At 41.5% G+C, this 20,258-nt stretch overlaps 1 protein-coding gene across 1 annotated transcript; it reads right to left on the bottom strand.

Annotated features, from left to right (window-relative positions):
• Nucleotides 1-2,868: 2,868 nt before the first annotated feature.
• Nucleotides 2,869-20,258, bottom strand: rcor2 (REST corepressor 2). Its single transcript, XM_071477811.1, has 14 exons — nt 20,039-20,258; nt 16,314-16,439; nt 13,760-13,816; nt 12,265-12,345; nt 11,808-11,860; nt 11,458-11,619; nt 11,219-11,343; nt 10,746-10,812; nt 10,237-10,476; nt 9,567-9,644; nt 9,205-9,262; nt 7,247-7,314; nt 6,757-6,918; nt 2,869-6,086 (listed from the first exon to the last, which is right to left on the bottom strand). The coding sequence occupies exons 2-14, from the start codon at nt 16,435-16,437 to the stop codon at nt 5,736-5,738; spliced, it is 1,626 nt and encodes a 541-aa protein (XP_071333912.1). The 5' UTR covers nt 16,438-16,439; nt 20,039-20,258; the 3' UTR covers nt 2,869-5,735.

The raw sequence follows: 20,258 nt of genomic DNA, 5'->3' as shown, positions 1-20,258 counted from the left end.
ATCTCTTATCTTCCTTAATGGCTCCAATTTAAAAAGGAGTTCTGATGCTGCCACCCTCAATAGTTTATACCAAGATTACAAATAAAACGGCCCACAGCATACAAATACCAGGCATGTGCAGGATGGGCCAGATGTGCCGTCTCCATCCACCATTCTTCTTCTTGTGTGCAGATCCAGCTGAGTGCTCTGTGATGCGGGCTTGCAAACATGCAACAATGGCAGCGTCCACCTTTGGCTGCTGTGATCCAGTTTGTGCGTACCGCCGTGCTTCTCCTTAAGGTCTTTGATCGCGGCCTTGCAGATCAGCTTGATGTCCCTATCATCCGGGCAGAGGGCTTCACTCACAGTGAGTCCCTGCATTGTGTTCGGTTCACCAGGTGTTTGGTGTAGGTGACCAAATCCTTCTCCGTCCAGACGTCCAGAACGTTGTGCTTGGTGAGGATTCTCGCTGTCACCGTGTCGACAAAGACCAGGGTTTTGTCGACTCAGGCCTCACATCCAGAGGGGGAAGAATCACCAGAATCTTTGTTTTTCTCTGGTGTCTTCATGATGACATCTGTAGAGTCGTCTCTTCTGAGACGCTTGACTCTGCTGTGTCTTCTGTGTCTTTGTTCTCTGGAACAAAACCTTGTGCCTTTTCCTTGACATGGATCTTTATACAGTCTGTCCCAGAAGTTAAGCCACTGGGCCTATCCGATGTCGTCGCCCCCTCCATGTTCAGTCCATCGCCCAGCTGGCAGACATCAGGTTTAGGGTCAGCAGCCCCAAAAACGAGCAGCTGAGCCTTGTGGTGCAGCGTCAGCCATTGTACAATATTTCCTCGTTCTTGAATCTGGTTCTTCAGAGGTCGAGGATACGAAAACGTTCAGTCTCAGGTGTGATGTAACAGAAGACTATTCATCAACCTGGGGAAGTGGTTTACTTCACATTCATGTGTCTTTAAAACTACAGCATGAGATGAAAGCCCAGATTCATGAGTCAGCGAGATTCTCACCACTATCTTATGTCACACCTTCAAACGTGCACTGCAACTGCGCATGATCGCGCCTGTGTGCATAAGTGTGACTCTTGACTCTAAACATTATTGTTGTTTTATTTTCAACATATATGTAATTTGAAGTTTTGTATTGGACATGCATGTATAATTTCCCATCATACTACCACAGTTATTATAACAGAGATTTGGTGAAACCCTGGGATTATGACGGATCGACACTATTTAAGCAATAATTCTAATGTGTGTCACCTTGTACATGGTCACATAGTTTTGTAATTAATGTTGCACAGGGGCTTCTCCTGCCTCTGCCCCTGTGTGCTTCTGCTCCTCTCACTCTCTCTTTATTCTCACATTTATTTGCCATTCTGCATCGTCAGGGTCCACTTTAGGCAATGACCTCCCAAAAAACACTGATAAACAAAAAGTGAACAAACTTCACCTGAGACTCCAGACTGTCTGTCTGTCCCTGGTCTTCCGGCATCTCTCAGCCCAGCTGTGTTTGCCTAATGACAGCGTTATGTTAACATTTCCAAAGCGGGGAAGACGAAAGTAAGAAATTTACATGAAAAACGCATTGTTCTGCATTGATAATTTTCACAAGTGCTTTCAGTACATGTTATAACATTACTTAGATTTAAGGAAGACAACCCTCAGGAAGGGGTGGACATGTCCCCCCTGCCCCCCTCAGGAATTTCCTGTGTCAATCGGTCATCTCACACAAAAAAATAAACATTGCCAAGATGAGCGCATCTAGAATTTATCCCAGCAGATAGACAGACATTTTATTAATCCTGAGGGGAATTCAGATCATTCTCTCATCTGGATGATGACAGTATAAATCATTGTATTCTTTATTCTAGGGATGGTGAAGGCTCTCTAAATATTGGTGTTTATTGGAAACATAAACTTGTTAATCTTTCAAAAATATATATTTATTGTCCTTTTCATGTTTTGGCATGTATAAGATAATTATTATCAGTTGTTGAATTGGTCACATTATTGGTCCTGAAAGTTCATCTCATTTGTTTAGTCTGAAATAAACAAATCATCATGACAACCATTTAAAAATCTCAGGAAATCACTGCATCAGGTCAAAACATGGTCTGGCACATGACATCTTGTAAAAATCCCAGTAAAATCTCATTAGCACAGATTAAACCTGATGATTAGAGAACTGTGGAGATGCTGGTAGGTCAGTTTTTTTTATTACCGCCAGTCTTGTGAACGCAGTATCTCCATGAGAGATTTCTTAAAATTTGGTAGAAATATTCACCTGGACTCCAGGATGAACTGATTAGACTTAAGTGCTCAAAGGTCAAAGTTCATGGTCTCTGTGACCTCACAAAACACATTTTTGGCCATAACTCAAGAATTAATTTGTTAATTATGACACAATTTAACAAAAATGTTTAATGGGATAAAATTATGAGTTTTCCCATCATGCTACCACAGTTATGATAGTGATTTGGTGAAACCCTGTGATTACAATGGATCGACACTAAGCAATAATTCTAATGTATGTCATCTTGTACAGGGTCAGTTTTGTAATTAATGTTATAAGGTGATATATATAGTTTATCCAAAAGGTCAAAGGTCAGCTTCACTGTAATGTAATGTTCTGCCAAAACACTTCTGGCCATTATTCAATGCTGTAACTCAGAAACAGAAGGAGACACTCTGGCCACGTTTCCTGCAACTTGACTGGTTGGTGGAGGCAAATTATTGCATGGTGGTAATTGTACTTTCTCCTTCTTTGATTTAACAAACCCATCACAATCTGTGGTGTGTGTTAAGATCCACACACTGGACTTATGGATGACGTAAAATATGGCATGTGCGGATAAACAAATGTAGTAGCCGACAAAGAGCTGTTTGGTCATTTCTTTATTCTAAAAAAAAAAACATTTGCAAACACAAAGAGTTCAGTTTCCACAATGTAAACAACTTCTCACATACAGTACACACAAGCAGTTTTTGAAACAAAGAAAACAAGTCAAAGCAAAGTCAGAAGGCAAGCCACGTTAAAGCCAAGTGTAGTGACGGGCTGCTTTGATTCCCACTCAGTGCTGCGTTTGAGTCGACGCTGAAGGCCTCTGCTAACAAAGGCAGGTGATGTGAGGCCGTGTGAAACAGTTCATACATGACTCAGGAGACAGTGATAGACAGGCGACTGGGATGAGAGGGGAAGATTCAGCAGGAGACTAACAGGTTATGTAATGGAAGTACCACAGAAGATATTGTTCGGTTTTCTACGTTTGCTCGTGAAGTTACCTGATACCACAACCTCAGAAGGCATTAAATGAATACTCAGAGGCAGAGACCTGACAGTGGCAGGACTGGGAAGGAAAATGCAGCATTTCCTGACAGCTCATTGTCTAAATTAATCGACTGGTCGACCTTACAGCAGAAACTTCCTCCAGATGCCTTTTGACCTCTCGGGCCTCCTCTCTGTGCCTGGACAGGACAGGACTTTGGACTACCACAGAGACAGCTGCCTAAACTGGACTCAGAGGGCCTCACAGAGCTGTCATCACATCTTTGTAAATTCCTACCACATGCTGACCAACAGAATACTGAAGTGAATCATCTGAAGCAACCAGTGATATTTTTGGTCGTCCTTGGGAAACATTAACCTAAATGAACAGTTACAGACAGAGAGGTAACTTAACTCTGACATGTCTGAATGTAAAATGAGGCTTCCACCAGCAGCCAGCACTGAGACTGAAAACAGAAACACTTGGGCTGCCTCTGTCCAAAGGTAACAAATCCTCCCACAAATTAACATGTAGCATTTCATTTGTTTAATTCTTAACACCAACGTGTAAAAACCACAACCATTAGTTTTAGGGTCTAGCAGGTGCTGGACTATTTCTTGGTCAGGCCGAGTTGCCTGGAAACAGCAGAGACTCATGGAAAAGAAGAATAGTCCAGTCTCAAAAAAAAAAAAAAGGTCAACCTTTTGTTTTTTGTACAAATTAAATAAAAGCAATGTGTAGCTTTAGAGGTGTTGTTAGGCAGATTTGCTACCTTTGGATAGAACCAGAGGAGCTGCTGCTTCCATTGTGCTAAGGTAAGTTAGCCGGCTGTGGCGGTAGCTTCCTAATGACCATACAGAGACATCGCATCCAGTTAACTCTCAGCAGGAACGTGATGTTGACCTTGTGTCTAACATGTAGGAAGCAGTCAACACTGTAAAACGTTAGACTCTTCTGATGTTCAACAGCTAACTGGAGATGCAGAGAAACAATGTGGGACGATGTGCTTTTAAAGCAATAACAGACTTTGGCAGAACATTTCCTTTTCTTTTTCAGTGTACACACATCTGTAGGAGGTCAGAGAGTCGTCCCATCACACCACACACAGGAGCGAATGTGTCGTTCTGCTTCTCCTCAGAGCGACCAGTGTTTGGGGATGACGACTGGAAATCTTCCTCAGAAGTAAGCGACATAACACAGTGGGACTTCAGCACTGAGCCAGTGAAAATAAGCTGTGGCAAAATGTCCTGTTGAAATGTGAGACACAGTCCAGTCACACGTGTTAAAAGGCTCTTTTTCTCCTTAGTGCTCAGTCAATAATTATCACCATAATAATAATAAAGTATGCACTATCTAAACTACTTACAGTAACTAACTGCCTATCTAGGGCTCACCTTTAGGTCTAGTCAAAATAAAAGGAAAACAACACTCCAGTAAATACTAGTAATACATGGCTATGAGAGAAGAGAGAGCGCTGTGATCTCCTGCTCCTCTTTTTCCATTTTTGCCCATTTCTGAACCAACAGTTTAAACTATTAAAACCCATAGAAATAAACTCAGAGCTGTGTTTACAAAGCTCGGTTTCTTTGTACCTTCTCGCTCCTCTTTGAGGGTGCAAGTTTTAAAGCAAAGCTCAAATGGAAGAGGTGGATTTCTTCACAACCATTTCCACCTGTTCGAACAATTTTCTTATCTACACGACCTCACAGGAGGAGCAGGTTTGGCTCAGGCATGGGCAACTCTCCCTACGTTCTTCTCATCTGTTCTTTCCCTCTTTTAATTCATCATTTGTTTTTCCTGAAGGCTGTTTGGATGACTTGTTACTCGTTATATATCTATACTGAACCTACAGTATAGATATATATATTGTGTGTTTGTGTGTGTGTGTTCAACCACACTCCTCTGCAATCCAGATGTTCAACAGTTGCCATGGAGACGAGCAGGTGGGTGTGCTCTCTGTGGTCATGGCTTTCTTCAACAGCTTGATGATCCAGTGTCTCCTTTTGTTTTTTTAAGGGAGGTGTGTGCACGTAGTATTAATTTCGAGTTCCCAGTTTGTTTGCAGTGTGTGTGTGTTTGTGTGTGTGTTTGTGTGTGTGTGTGTGTGTGTGTGTGTGTGTGTGTGTGTGTGTGTGTGTGTGTGTGTGTGTGTGTGTGTGACACTAGAGAACTATGGTCTGGAGGTAGGTGTTTGTCAGTACAGTAAAGGGGCTTTAGATTACTGCCTTACAAAGCGGACTTGTTGAGGGGCCCTCACACTCTTCCTGCCAATTTTTAAGAGCTGTGCCGTCACCTTAGGGACCCGAGCATGTTCAATCGATTTGGTCATGTGATGCGTAATGGTCTCAGGAACGGAGATTAGGAGCAATGGAGTTACAGGGTGAAGGAATTTTCTCTGAGAAAAAAGAAAGTATTGTGTTTGTCTGCAAGCTCATTTGTATGTGTGTGTGTGTTTCTACCCCTATTTTGGTATATGTGTGTTATCAGTGTGAGTTGGGCTGCTCCACTTTGAGCCCGACCAGCGATGGAGGCATCTGCCCTGCCACAGTGGAGGAGGAACTGGGAGGAGAAGCCCTGAGGCTGGAGCCTCCAGTGGAAGAGGAGGAGGAGGTCACTGCAGGCCGGATAAGCGGGGGTGGAGGGTGGTTGTGTGGCGCACGGTTCTGGAGCGGGCGTGTCTGGAGAGGAGGAGGCTGACGGAGGAGGCTGGGTGGAGCCGAGGGAGGCGCGGGGCGCAGCAGCGGAGGAGGCTGTGAGAGAGAGGACGGGGTCTGGGTTGATGAGGGGGGAGAGGAGCTGCCAGCAGCGTCTGAGGGAGAGTCCTCCATTTTGACCTGAGGGGAGGGAGGAGACAGTGGAGAAGAGGGTTAAGAAGGGGGAGGACAACCAAAGAAGATGAAATGAGATCAGGAGAAAGACAAGAGAGAAGGTGGAGAGAGAGAGATCAAAGATAACAGAAGGAAAAAGATGATGAGCAGACGTGTTCAGCTTTAAACCCCAGCAGACGGCACAGAGGAGAACTAAATATTACAACCACCTGCTCCGTCTGTTAAACACACTCATCAGATATGATGGATAAGTTTCACTTTAGTCATATAGAGCAGGTAAAGAGGAGATGAAGCACTGAGGAAGCAGAGTCCTGGTTGATCCTGGATGATAACATGGACTTCTCTCTATCTTTAAAGCTTCTCTCCAACTCAATTTGCCATGTATTGTATTGTGTGACAGCGAACCTACAGACACTTTACAGCTATTTTATGTCTATATCATTCATTTACCACTTCTTTGACTTACTGTCCATCAAAGTTAAACAAGTCACAACCATGCTTTATAGTTTCTACAAAACACAATATTTACAAATAAAGGACAAGGCTAATAGAGATAATCTATATTTTTCTCGTTAAATAATATTTTATAAAAAAGACCCAAGCTGACAATAACCTGATCCTAATAACTGTTTGAGTAATGTTTGTTTAAAACTACAGAGTCCAGATCAGGCCTCACCTCGTCTTCCTCTGTGCCTCCCTCTGTAGCTGTCGCAATCTCCTCGCTGCTCCTCCTGGGATCTCTCTGGTCTCGGCTGGTGGCCACCTGCTCGGCAGCCCACTCCCTCAGCACCTCATCCAGGTTGAACCTGCGCCGGTAGCTCACAAAGAACGAACTCACCTGAACCCAAAGAGAAAGATGGAGAGTTAGAGAAGAATTGACAGATGACAGAAAGTTGTGCTGCATTCAAGGACACAGAGGCTGAGACTGGTGGGCAGAAGACAAATGAAAGGAGGGATAATGGAGATTATAGTTGTCCTATAAAGAAAAATGCTTATCTAGATGTAGGGATGAGGGAGAAATTGGAGAAGAGATGAAAAGCTGATAGGCAGCTCACTGAGAGTATACTGCAGGATGGAGGGTTAGACCGAGGTCAGAATAAGAGATGAAAGAGGCGATCTTCATAAATCTTTCCCCAAGCTCAACACATGAGAAAGATGATGCTCACCTGAGCTGGTGTCTTTGTCCCTATCACCTCTGCAATGGCTGCAAAGTCTTTACCATAGCGACGGATGGCTGGGGAGGAGACAGAAGAAAAACATCAGGTTTATATTGCGTCTATGCGTCACTCATTTCATTGCCCTTAACAACCTGCAGAAACAGCTGCTTGCTTTCGGTCTGTCAGAGAAATGGTGCAGTGTGCATCAGAGGAAACAAAGAAGAGTGAATGTAGAGTGAGCTGGAGTGTTGATGCATGTTTTCTGTTAACTTTCATCTGAGGTCAGCTGACTGAGTGCACCTGCTCTTTTACAGGCCTGACCTGCTTCACACTCACATCATTACACACATCACTGTCTTTCAGCCTCTGCTTTTTCTTCTGCTGTTTGCGCTGCACAGCAGCAGTTGAGGGGGGATGGCACACTGCCTGCAGCTGCTAAGGGAAGGGGAAGACAGAGTTTTCTTATCTAATCTTAAATTTACCTGACTCGTGGATTAACACCAGAGGTTTAAATCTCTGCTTCTGCAATTCCTAAGTTTTCCTAGAAGTTAACTCAATAGTTCTTAAACTCATCTAATCTTTAACTATCTATTGACAATTAAGGGAAACGTGGCCTTTATGTTTCACAAATGAGTTAGTTTGTTCTTCATAATAATTTAAACTTTGCCCAAAAGACAGAACACTCCTGCTACCTGCTGAACCCAAGAGCAAGACAGAATTATATTAGATACATATTTTAGATGTGATCAGGGATCAGTGTCAGTGAAAATATAGCCATAATAATAATAATAATAATAGTAATAGTAATAATAATAATAATAATAATTTGATTTAATGTGTTTGCCATTTTATAACCTTAACATCTGGTAATATTTGCAAGTAAATGCATCTAATTCCATATCAGTAATTCAGAAGTTAACATCCATTCATGTTGTGTATTCAGAACTGTGTGTCCATAGCAACAAATAATACCAACCCTCATCAGGCATGAATCCTCTGAATGCCCCTCTATAACACAACTGCGTCTTTAACTGACAAAGTGCAGTGGACACTCAGCTGGAACAGAAGCAGCTTTACATCTCCCATAGCTTTCATTCACTTTCATTACAGACGGAATCTGAATCCCAGTTGCTCCTATGTATTCCAGCTGCATCAGATTATCATGAGCACTAAAAAGACCTAATAGTTCTGGTTCTAACAAACCATGGACACTGAACACAGCAACTACACCCCTAACAATTCTGTTTGCATTTACACTGCATCCTGAGAACCATGAACATGAGGAAAATGAGTCAGGTAATTGATTTAAAACCTACAGCTGTGTTTGAGATGCTATTCTCACAGACTAGATAATAACACATTGCTCTTGCAGTGTTATTTGTATTAACTGCATCACGACTCTGATATTGTGGCAGATGTAATGAAGGAATGCAAAGGAGACACACTGTCTCCAAAGAAGACGATCTGCTGAGTGTCTTTGTTATTGATTTCTGCTTTAGTACATAACTGCATTGAATCAAATAGCAAATTAAATTTTGTTGCTCTCAATTCACGCGCTTGTTTCTTTAAATGCCTATTTCTCTTTCGCGCAAGCTCTCTATCGCACACCGTTCCTTTTATCTCTCTTTAGACCAGTCAAGAATTTCAAATAATTTATAGTTTGTTTTTAACCTAAATAAACATTAAAACAAACACCCCCCTTTATATGAGTACTACTCAAAAACACTAGCAATAAGTCATTCAAGTGACAAACTATCCATTTCATTATACCCAGGCTACAGCAAAGTATTCAACAGTAATAATTCAGGCTGATACAATACTAAAATAGCAGTTTCTCTGTGTGAAAAATGTGAATATGAAGATGTCTAACAATCTGACTTGTGCCTGTGAATGTGAGGTAGAAGAGGAGAGCTAGCAACACGAGGTGACCTGAAGGGGGGGGGGGTGATGCTGCAGCCTTCACTCACCCTGCACAGCCAGGAGCTGCTCTTCTGTGGTCCAACGAGAGTTCATCTTAGGGGCAGGCTGGGAGAGAGAGGGGGAGAGATTAGAGTGTGGGGGGAGGTAAAGTGGGTGGTAAGTAAGAAGAGGAGGGAGAGGTGAAAATGACAGCATGAGAGCAAAGAGCAGATTAAGACAAATCTCAGTCCTATAAGGGGTGAAATAATATCTGGAGGGAGTTGGGGAAGGGCAGAGTGAATAAATGAAAGAGGAGAGGGACTAAATGAAGAGAGATTAATATAGCCAGGAAACAAAATTCAAAGCAGGGATAGATGAGGGATGTAAAGGAAGGAAATCACAGAAAGACAGGAGTGAAAAAAAGATTTACCTCTGCAGGTTTGAACAGGTCAACACCTTCATTTAGACTCTGTTTCAAACTACTGTTGTTCTGTTTAATAGACTGAACCTGAGAGAAAGAGTGGAGGGAAGGACAGAGAGGGGACAGTGTGGTCAGTTCATTTTTTGACTGGTGGCACTGATGTTGTTAAACAGAAATCTGTAGCTCTTAGAACATAAACATACAGTCAGTCACAAGACTTGCTGATCTAATGAAGCAGGTAGATGCAGTTTTAAAATGTGAACAGTAATAATAGGCAATAGATCACTTTATACTTTTTCTGGTAATGTTGTTGCCACCAGCTCTCATCACCCTGTATGGCCTGTAAGTCTGGTTGTCTAGGAGAATTTTTTCATCTCCCACAAGCATTTTTTATTTCTGAAACCTGCTAGTGGTGCATTCATACTAACAGCGGAAAAGGCAGCAACCCCTAACTGAGACTGGATTCATGTTCATGTATACTTTGCACAGAACAATATGACAATTTATTATGATATTGTTGAACTGTAAAACTCTGTGGGAGCTATTAACAGTCACATAGCTCCAGACACATTGAAACTATGTTGAGTTTCTACCTATATAAATACAGTAGTTTGGTTAATTAGACCCTCGTGCATTTACACTTTACAGTTATAATTGGATGACCAGATTAAAAACATACTTGTCTCTTGAGTGACACCAACTGTGTGTCCAGCTGTCGTATAGTTAGCACCCCGGAATCTTGAGAGGCTGACAGGGACATGATGTCTCCCTGCTCCAAGTGCATGCCTTTGGGTGGCCTGCGTCGAGCTCTGAGCGGATGGTGGCGGTACTGAGCCCCGATATTCTCCTTCTTTATCGGCCCAGAGCGACTGGGAGTGGCTTTCTCTGAGCTGGTGCTGCTGGGGTTCTGCTTCACTGCCTTCATGGACAGAGGAATCACACAAATATTAGAAATGAGCTTCAGGCAGAGTGATGGATTTCCACAACAACAGCAACAAGAAGGCAGCCTTACATTTATGCATAATAAATGAAGCGGAAATTGAAGGATATAGCAAGCATTGATTTGGTTGGCCTGATCTCCTCAGGCAAGTCTTGACAAATAAAATAAAAAATTAAATGTGTTTACATAAGCGTACACACATACACTCTGTCAGTCAAACAACCACTATTAAGTTTTCCATTGCTCACCTCTTTCTTGTTCTCAATCTCAAAGTCACTGTCACTGCCAGGGTCTCCTTCCTCCAGCTCATCATTACTGCATGATAAAAAAAAAAGATATTAAACTACAACACACCCATGCTTCAGCTTTGTCTACATCCAACTGTCTAAATTAAAACTATGTTTGATTTAACCCAGAATTATTCCTGGTGTTCAAAAATGTCAGCTGAAAATGACAAGAAATAATATCAAAGGATCTCATTTATATTCATAAGGCTCTTGTTTTCCCAGGATGACATGTTTATCCAGTGTCATTTAAAAAAAGAGTTTTGTAAATGTCAGATCTCAGGTGAGTATTTTCTGGGAGAACTTAATGTTTCCTTTCTGCTCTGTCCTTCCTCTAATATTCATTCTTCCCTCAGTCATTCATCCCAGCCTTCTCCTCTCCCTTCATTCTCAGTTTCCCCCTGGGGTTATTATTAAAGTTTCATGGTTTCTCATGCCTGTCATCTTTCTCTCTCTTGTTGACCAGCCTCCTGGCCTGTCGGTCCATGACTGAGGTCCTGGTCCTGGTCTTCTTCCAGCTGTAGTAGTACTTTACCAAACTGGAGATCAGCTTGTCTGGAAGCTACACACAAACACAGACAATCAAGTGATAAATATCAAAAATGCTTTTGAAAATGACAGTAATTCTTGTTCTAAATATACTGGTGGCATGTGTGTTATCCTCCCAGTCTCTCACCATCTGCTGGATACGATGGAAGCTCTTGCCATGAAAGCTGAAGGCCTGTTCGAACAGCACTTTATCCTCGACCGTCCACTCGTCTGGGAAGGGGGTGAAGTTGGCGAGGTCGGCCAGTGAGCGCTCTACGTCGTGTTTGTGCCACAACAACATGCCTAGGGCCTGATGGAACAGCAAGGACAGAGGGAAGGATTGGAAATGGGGAGTGTGTCATAGTAGGGAGCAAAAAAGACAAATGGGGTAATAAGTTAAGCTGCTGTAAAATGTAGGAGATATTAGGCTTTACCTGTCTATGTTGTTTAATTTAAGTTTTTTTTAAGGAAATGGCAATACTGAAAGATGAAACTAACCTGCTCCATATTGTATCCATGTTTCTCTTTGGCCATCAGGATGTACTCATCCACTAGAAAAAGAGAAAAGTAAGAGGGGGTGAACAACAGTAAGAAAAGGGGAAATGAAGAGATGGTGAGCGAGAAAAGGAGAAGAAAAGGCAAAAAGGGGAGTGATATGGGGTAATAGTGTGGTGTTGTGGGGAGAGTTGGACAGAAAAAACAGATTGAGAAGGTGAAAATTTGAGAAAAAGAATGAACATAAACGAGGAAGAGAGAAGAAAGACGGAGGTGAAAAGACCAAGATAGTTCACATAAACAGAAAGAATGAAAGTTTTAATTACTATTCTCCAGTCAGCATATAGTCACTAAACTGAAGGTCAGGTTGTTAAGCTTGTACCAGTGAATGTAATAAGCTAAGGTCTGTTGAGGTGTGTGTGTGTGTTTGTGTGTGTGTTTGTGTGTGTGTGAGGCTTACACATTGCATCAGAGAGCTGACTGTTGGGACACCACACCAACATGCTCCTCTGGTCCTTCTCATTGTAGCGGGTTGGACTGTCTGTAATGAAAACAAAACCAGACAGTTTCAGACACTAGATCCATCCATGGAGGTTACACGTATATCTGAATCTCTCTGTCACTCAGTCACATCAGTTCTGTGTCCTCCTCTCCTCCCTCATCTGCCTCTCCCTCCTCCATTTCTCTCCACATCTCTCTCTCCCCGATTGTCTGCGTATCAGACCATATTTTAACTTTTACTTTCTTCTCCCCTCTTCTTTGCATCTTTTATTCTGTCTAAACTTCTTCTTTGGCTCCATCTTCATTAAGAAGAAAGGTGAGGAGGTGAAAGTGACGTGCCAAGAAACGTTAAGACAGAGATAGGTCTCACTGCTCCAATTCTCTGGTGCAATGTGATTGTTGTGGGGCAACTTCTCCTTTCTCTCTGAATATTATGGTAGTTGTTTTCCCAGTGTTCATCCACTTTACATCTACTACTCACACAAGGTATCAGTGTATCTCATTAAGCACAATTTCAGAATCTTTAAACCTTTTCAGTTCATGAAACGGCATTTAGACATAACAAAAAATACAACAACAAAAAACTGACAATATAATTTCAGTCTGATCCAACATTGCTACAGACTTTTCATAAATGTCAGAAAAAAATTTTGAGGTCCATTTGTGTTTACTGAAGCAGAAGCAGGGTTTGAATATTGCAGAGCTAACCCTTTAATTTATTAAACAAAGACTTGACACCCACCTCAAAGAGACCTTGAATCACTGTGTTGCAAGAAATACTAATTAATTTAACACATTTTCTAGCTTTTAACACTTCTACCTCATCTTTATTGGGCTAATTCAAGGCCTTTAACCCACAGATGACTTGAGAATTTATGTAAACCTGTCAATCCAAGCTGTTTGGAGGAAGCATCATTCTTGTGTAAATATCACCATTTTTGCAGTTCCCATTAGTCACTTATTATTGTCGCATGACTTCAACACATGAATTTTTGCTGGAATTTCTGTCTACATTTTTTTTTTACACTTTTCTACCTGATTCTTTTCTGCCTGAATGACTGAGTAACCAATGTTAAGATTACTACCAAGAGAATAATGACTCTGTCTTTGTGTCTTTTATTTCATAAATAAACTTTGATTTATCATTTAAGCATGTAGGATAAAATATCTGGAAGAAAACCTACAATGAGGGGGGAGAGAAAGATCATTTTAGACCTTTTGTTAGTTCTCTTCCCCTCTCTCCATTTTCCTCAATTTCCACAGTAACACTGGACATTTGACCTTCATTTCTCTCATCATCTGCATGCCTCTCCTTCCTCCATTTCAACGTCCTCCACTCACCTCTGTGTCTCCTTGTCAGCCCTGATTTCCTCCCTCTCTCTCTCTGTTCATCTTTCATTTTATTTCTCTCTGTTATCTCCCCTTCTCCCATTCTTTCCTCAGTGCCAGCTTACCTGGTTTGAACTCTGGGATCTGAGCCTGGTAGTCTCCTCCCACTCTGATCATACTGTCTGTATAAAGAGACACAAGATGAACATGAGTTTCTACAGTATTTCAAAGAGAGATAAATAAAGTGTGGTAAAGACAGAGAAGAGGATGGGGGGCAAGGCAGAAATTTTACTAAAAGTTACAGAGCTGGCTGGAGAGGATCATAAGAAGAGTGATAACAGAAGAGACAGAAGGAGAGTCATCTATAGGGCCACAGAATAAACAACTTCTATTTTGTTGCTGTCTAACGGGCTTCACTATTGGTTTACCCTATCAAGCCTACAAACAAATTCAGAGAACTGGAGCTTCATCCAGGTAACTTTTTCTCAATGACAAAATACTGTACGAGCTAGATCATTTTATGGTAAAGTGTACAGTGCAGAGTTAATTTAGACAACTAGTTTTAATTCAGTTTTAGTCTTTGGGTGAAAATGTTCATTTAAGTCGAATTTTAGTCATTCAATTTTTGTTAAGTTTTAGTCATCATTTTCATCCTACATTTTAATTGTTATGTCTTTAATGCATTTTGAGGCTACAGCTGTTGCCATCTTTGCGTACAGTTACCACAGTGACAGGTGTCTCGCAAGGTGCCATGTCACAGTCTCGTTAGCATTTCCAAACTGTCGGTCTGAACAGAACTGCTCTCTGATCTAATCACAGTACAGTTGTTCCTGTTAACATGACATTAGCTGCAGCTACCTGTGGTGTTCACTGTAGACCAGTGAGTCATTCAGAAGCTGGATTCACTCATCTGTTCACTACAATTCTCTTCATTTTCTGGGTTTATTTTGAGAGAAGATGCTGGAGAATATCGGTTGCATAACAGATATTGTGATCTATGTTTAGTGAATGTCTAGAGGACGATTTAGATGAACTGCTGACACTAAGCCTGGAACTTCTCCTGACAGCAACACTGAAGACAGCCGACCGAAAGTAGCATTAATGTTGCATTGATAGTGCTGTGGATGGGGATGCCTTTCATAGTTTGTCTCAGCTGGTTTGTTGCTGCTCTTTGTCTAACTCTCAGTGGCTTGTGGATGAATTTAGTCCATAAATCAGTTTCTTTCAAGAACAGGTAACATTGGATAACATTACTGACAGACACATAACTTTACAAGGTGTTTCTTACTATTAATGGTGCAACAATCATTGTGAAAATTAGGTCATTGTCAATTACTTTTTGTCATAGTTTTCATTAACAACAGGACAATGGAATTACACAGCTTTCTACAAGGCATGGGCATAAAACGCTGCAGGAAAACCCTGAGGATATGTAATTAGTTTTAAACAGTGCAAACAATTCTCCAAATGTTAAAAAACACACTGCCTGCAAAGAATGGAAAGCACATTTGAATGACAACTTCCACAAATAGAGACTTCTTTTAATCGACAATCTGAATTACAAGAATTGCTATATTTAAATTATTGTTCTACTTATCTGAGTTTTTTGACTGTTTGGTTCTACCACGACAGCAGGAAGTTCTCAGTCATAGCACATTACACAAGAGAACAACTAAAATTCAGAAATAAAATATATCATGTTAAGTTTCACTACCTGTGATATTTTTAACATAACATCCAAATTAAAGAAATCCACACAGGAAGTGTGACAGTGGATGGCTGACATTAAGTAATTAGTGCTGTGGTGAAGCTAGCAAGAAATAGAAGAGATGGAGAGAGGGTGGAAAGTAATGAATGAAGAGAGACTACAAGAGCAAGAAAGCAGACCAAGAGGAGGAAGAGACAGATTACTGTTTCCAAAGGGACAGAGGGCAGGAAGGGAGGAGAAGGGGGTGACAGAAACTGGAGCAAGATGGTTAAGAAATGGGTGTGGAGAAGCAGGAAGTGGAACAGAAAAGATGAAAGAAAATGGACAGAAGGAAAGACAGAGGCAGGATAGGGGACCCTGGCTGAGAAAGAAAATGAGAGAGAAATGAGACGGACTGATGAGGAAGATATGGAAATGAAAAGGAAGACTAAAGATGGATAGAGGAGCTGAAAGCAGGGATGAATGTTGGTTGTAATAATCTGGGTAGTGAAGTGTCTTTAGAGCAGTCCCTAACTATTCCGGTTATACTGCTGTGTTTGATCTAAAAATGTGTCCCAAGTCCATATGCAGGGTGAGATAATAGTTATAAAATCAAAGATCAACAGCAAGTCAGTGGGTGAAGGAGAGAATGCAGGAAGTAAAGATGCATGTGGGCAGAGGATGACAAGGATGGAAGAGTGTGGGAAGGGGGTGGAGGAGAGAAGGAGGGGACGACAGAGGAGAGCAGTGTGCAGGGACTGAAGAAGCACTGCAGCAATGCAATGAATGCAACCGGAACAGCTGCCATGATGTATCTGTACAATGGAAATGCCTGCATGTAAGAACACTTTGTGCACACTTCAGGTTAGAACAGCAAACACAAATATTTAATAGCTAATAACTAATGTTAAAGCAATTCTCAATTTAGGGAGAGGATCTAACTCAGAGGTCAGTATTATATACTTCAGTTTAACGTGTGTGAGTGTCTCTACCATGAGCATGCTCTTCATCACTGCTCTCCTCCTCAGAGTGTGGCTGGCTGTTGCCGTTGGTTACAGTCTTGGCTCTACTCCTGGACAGGACCCCGGCCCCCGAGCGCTCCATCACTGAGGGCATATCTGCAAAAAAAAAACAAAAAAAAAACTACCTTACATAAAACTTTCACCATTTACACCATCGTTCAACAATATTTATTCAACATCCCATAAAACTATCAGTTAACTCGTCTTAGTGAGTTGGCTGCTATGTGTTTTCACTTGAAACCCTATAAAACCTCATTCACTCTCATAAAGTACAACAGCACCTTATGCTTCTACGTTGGAAGCGTTCCCATTATTTTACTTGAGCTGAGTTTATTTTTCCAAACACTGGTGTACATACAGTACACAAGAGAATTCATTCATACACTCAAAAACTCAGATATATCTCTCCCTGGACCTCATCATTCAACAGCTCTCAGCATCACTTTATAACTTGGTATCTCTCAAATCAAAATAACCTTGCACTGGCAACAGTTGTGTGGGACATTAGGCGATGAAGATGACACAGCCTCTGTTTGTTGACTGACACACATTTGTTACTGATCTCATCTTCTTCCACCAAGTATTGACCTTAAAAGCCTAACCTTCCACAGTCCACAGGTACCTCTGGTTTGTTTATCACAGAAGCCAAACCTTTTCCTTTGCTACTCTGACTAATTAAAAGCATGCTCCTGTCATGGGGGCAACCCCAACAAACAGAACAAGGCTAGTGAGCTGGACCATGGTTTCAGAAATACGACAACTCAAATGACTAGCCAGTCTACCTGATACCTGATTAGCTTAACAATGTCATTTTTGGAGCAGAAAAAGTGATCAAGCAGCTCAGACAGGTACCTATAATTGACTTGATTATTAATTTCTGTCATTTTTCAATCAAAAATTTTGCATTGTTTCAGCTTCTTGCTGTAGACTTGTTGATTTTCTTTGTCTTGTATGGTTGTGAAGTGAATATCTTTGGGCAATGAAGAGAAATTATTTGCAATTATACACTATTTACTGACATTTTATAGATCACACCAAACAATATAATTGATCATTGACCTGTCCTATCAGGCCATAGTAGTATTTTCACGGCGAATCTGACACATTTTGATAATGAAAACGAATAGGTTTTTCCGACACTAACATTTTCAAAGCTGAAATGATGAGATGATTAATCAATTAGTCAACTGAAAGATTTTTTTTTTTTTTTTTTTTAATCAAAAATAGCAAAAATTATCCGAAATATTTGCTAGTTGTCTTATTAAAAAATATTTGAGTTTGGGAATATTGGTTGGAAAAAAGCTGTGTGAATGTATTAACCTGAGTGAAATGATACTGGGTATTTTCACAATTTTCTGACATTTATAGACCAACAGATTAAAAGAGAAAGCAGTTCTTAGATCAATCTAAAATGCAAATGGTCTTTAGTTGTAAATTTTTGTGCATGTGAAAAAAACAAACCAAAAAAAAGGATATTGCTTTATCCTGACCTGACCCCATAGGTCTATGCATATCCAGTTACACTGTTAACTGTGATATCTTATATTTAGCCTGGCATCATTTCCAGTCTCCAATATGAACATGTATGCATTACAAAAATCAAGCCACAGTCTCTAGCACACCCTGCAACACAAACCATCATATGTACACATACAGTATGAGGCTTCATACATGCCAAAGACATCCATACCAGCAAAGTGTGCCCCTTCAAAAGCCAGGGAAAGTCTTAAAAACTGTCAAACGCGTATCTACACACACACAGACACACACACACAAAAGCACACAGCAACTGACAAGTGGCAGCATCTGAAAAACAACGTAGAAAAAACGTGCCACGGATAACATGAGAGCCCTCCTGCATGAAGGGGGTTTTCATTTTAAGTGTCATCCACAGTCAGTGCTATATCATTACGTGGCCAAGCCTCTCTCTCTCTCTCTCTCTCTCTCTCTCTCTCTCTGCAGCTCCCCCCAATGAGTCCCACAAGTGAGTTGCACAAAAGACCAGACGGTCAGCCCAGGACACAGCTCTACACGGTAGAAAGTATCTGCTCGCTTGTGCACAAACAGCGCGGTTACAAACGGCAGTTGACCACAAACAAAGACACCGATATCTGTGACAGATCAGGGTATAAACAACAATTACGTCCAACGAATCTGAATCGCTTACACTTGCTTTCTTTCGCCACCACATCAGCAACTTAATCTCCAGTTTACTAACTTGAAATGCGGCCAGAACAAAGCAGGGACGCGCAGATATGTGACAAACGGGCTCAATCCCTCAGGTTAAACATGAGCAGCTATGCTGCTGGAGGGGTAGAGGGAAAGCTTTACAGCCCGAGAGATTAAATCACATCTACCAAACTCCGGGTAGACAATACAAGTGTCTGGGGCTCTCTGGGGGTCTTTGTCTATCGCTGCTCCCGGTGCCCCCCAAAACAACAGCTGCCCTCTCTAACTTCACTGGAAAATCACATCTTCCAAACCTAGACGCATCTCTGTCCATCTCTGTCTATCTCGATATACTGGAGTTTGGGGAAACCGCTGAAGCTACAGCTACAAAGGAGGAGACGCTGTATAATCCCGCCCCGGCTCACTTTCAGGGAGAGTTTGGGGGCTGTGGTAGCCTCGGACACTGCGACGGTAGCCTCGATGTCTGCCAGAATAATCAACTTTTATGAGCCTTACGAGCTAAAACAAAAATACACAGCTGCTAACACGGCTAGGCAGGGAGCATTTGTAGTCATAAGTATTGCTCAGGCATCCACTTGTGCTTGGTAGTTAATTTTCACTACCTCTGACCAGCATATGGAAAACTTTTTGTCACTTGATTTACAATATTTCTAAATCCGATACGATTATGCACTATGGTACACAAAAACAATGAATACTCCAATCATGTTTTATTAAGTTTAAGATAATATATTTAAAATCAATGTGTTTGTTTGCAACATTATACATTTCTAAATGGGAAGTTTGATGCACCTCTCCTCTCTGATGCCTCACCTTTGACTCACACTGACAAATAACGATGACAATAATAGTCCTAAAGTGACTAATCGTGTGTCCGTGGATCTCAGAAGTACAGTGACATTTTTGTATCTGGTAAAGGTATTACTGTAATATTACTATGGAGGCTCAGTTTCAAGCATCCTTATGCAATTTCAAAATATTCATTTTCAGATATTTTTTAATTAGTTCATTATTAAACCTCACAAAAAAAAAAAAAAAAAAAATATGAGTTGGTGGATTCGTTCCTGGCTTTTTAAAGTGAGCCACGTTTGCGAAGTAGATCAGTATTTTCACAGCTTTCCTGAGCTGTTATCTGTGTGCTGAGTGTCAGACTTTGAAGTCCTTTTGTTTTCCCCACGCTTACGTTGCTGTTACTACTACTGACGCTACTGTCTGCTGCTGCTGGCATGGACCAAAAACTCGCTCTCTGGGTTATTTTAACTCTACTCGGCGGTCCGTTTCGGCTCATGTGGGTGCAAACTGCCACACTTTCAACCCTCTAACCAATTTCTGGTGGCAGAACAATAAAAAACAGGCGGCGTTTCCCCCCTCACCAAAGTGCAATCTGAAGTCAGACCTAGTTGGTCGTTGGGATGCTAACGTTAGCCAGTTAGCTCGCGGCTAGTACCCCTGCGTTACATTAGTAACGTTAATAGTTAGAAGTCGAGATAACAGTCACACTGTACCTGCGTTTGGTTTCTCTCCGCTTTCCCGCACTCAAAACTTATCTGCGCCTCTGGCCGCGGTTTATAGTCCCCTCGGAAGTGCTAAAAGATAACTACTGAACCTAAAACGGCTTAATTCTTGCCTAATTGATGAAGGCAGTCAGTACAATGAAGTGAGCAGCATGGATAGATGGAAGCAGCCGTGAGTGCGAGTGTGTGCCGGGGAGCCGGACAGCACCCG

Source organism: Trachinotus anak, unplaced genomic scaffold (genome assembly GCF_046630095.1).
Source record: "Trachinotus anak isolate AG129_WGS33_773 ecotype Australia unplaced genomic scaffold, CSIRO_AGI_Tana_v1 ptg000005l, whole genome shotgun sequence".
NCBI classification, from domain to species: Eukaryota; Metazoa; Chordata; class Actinopteri; order Carangiformes; family Carangidae; genus Trachinotus; species Trachinotus anak.
Note: the sequence above shows the minus strand (reverse complement) of the source record. Positions and strands in the feature narration are given on the sequence as shown.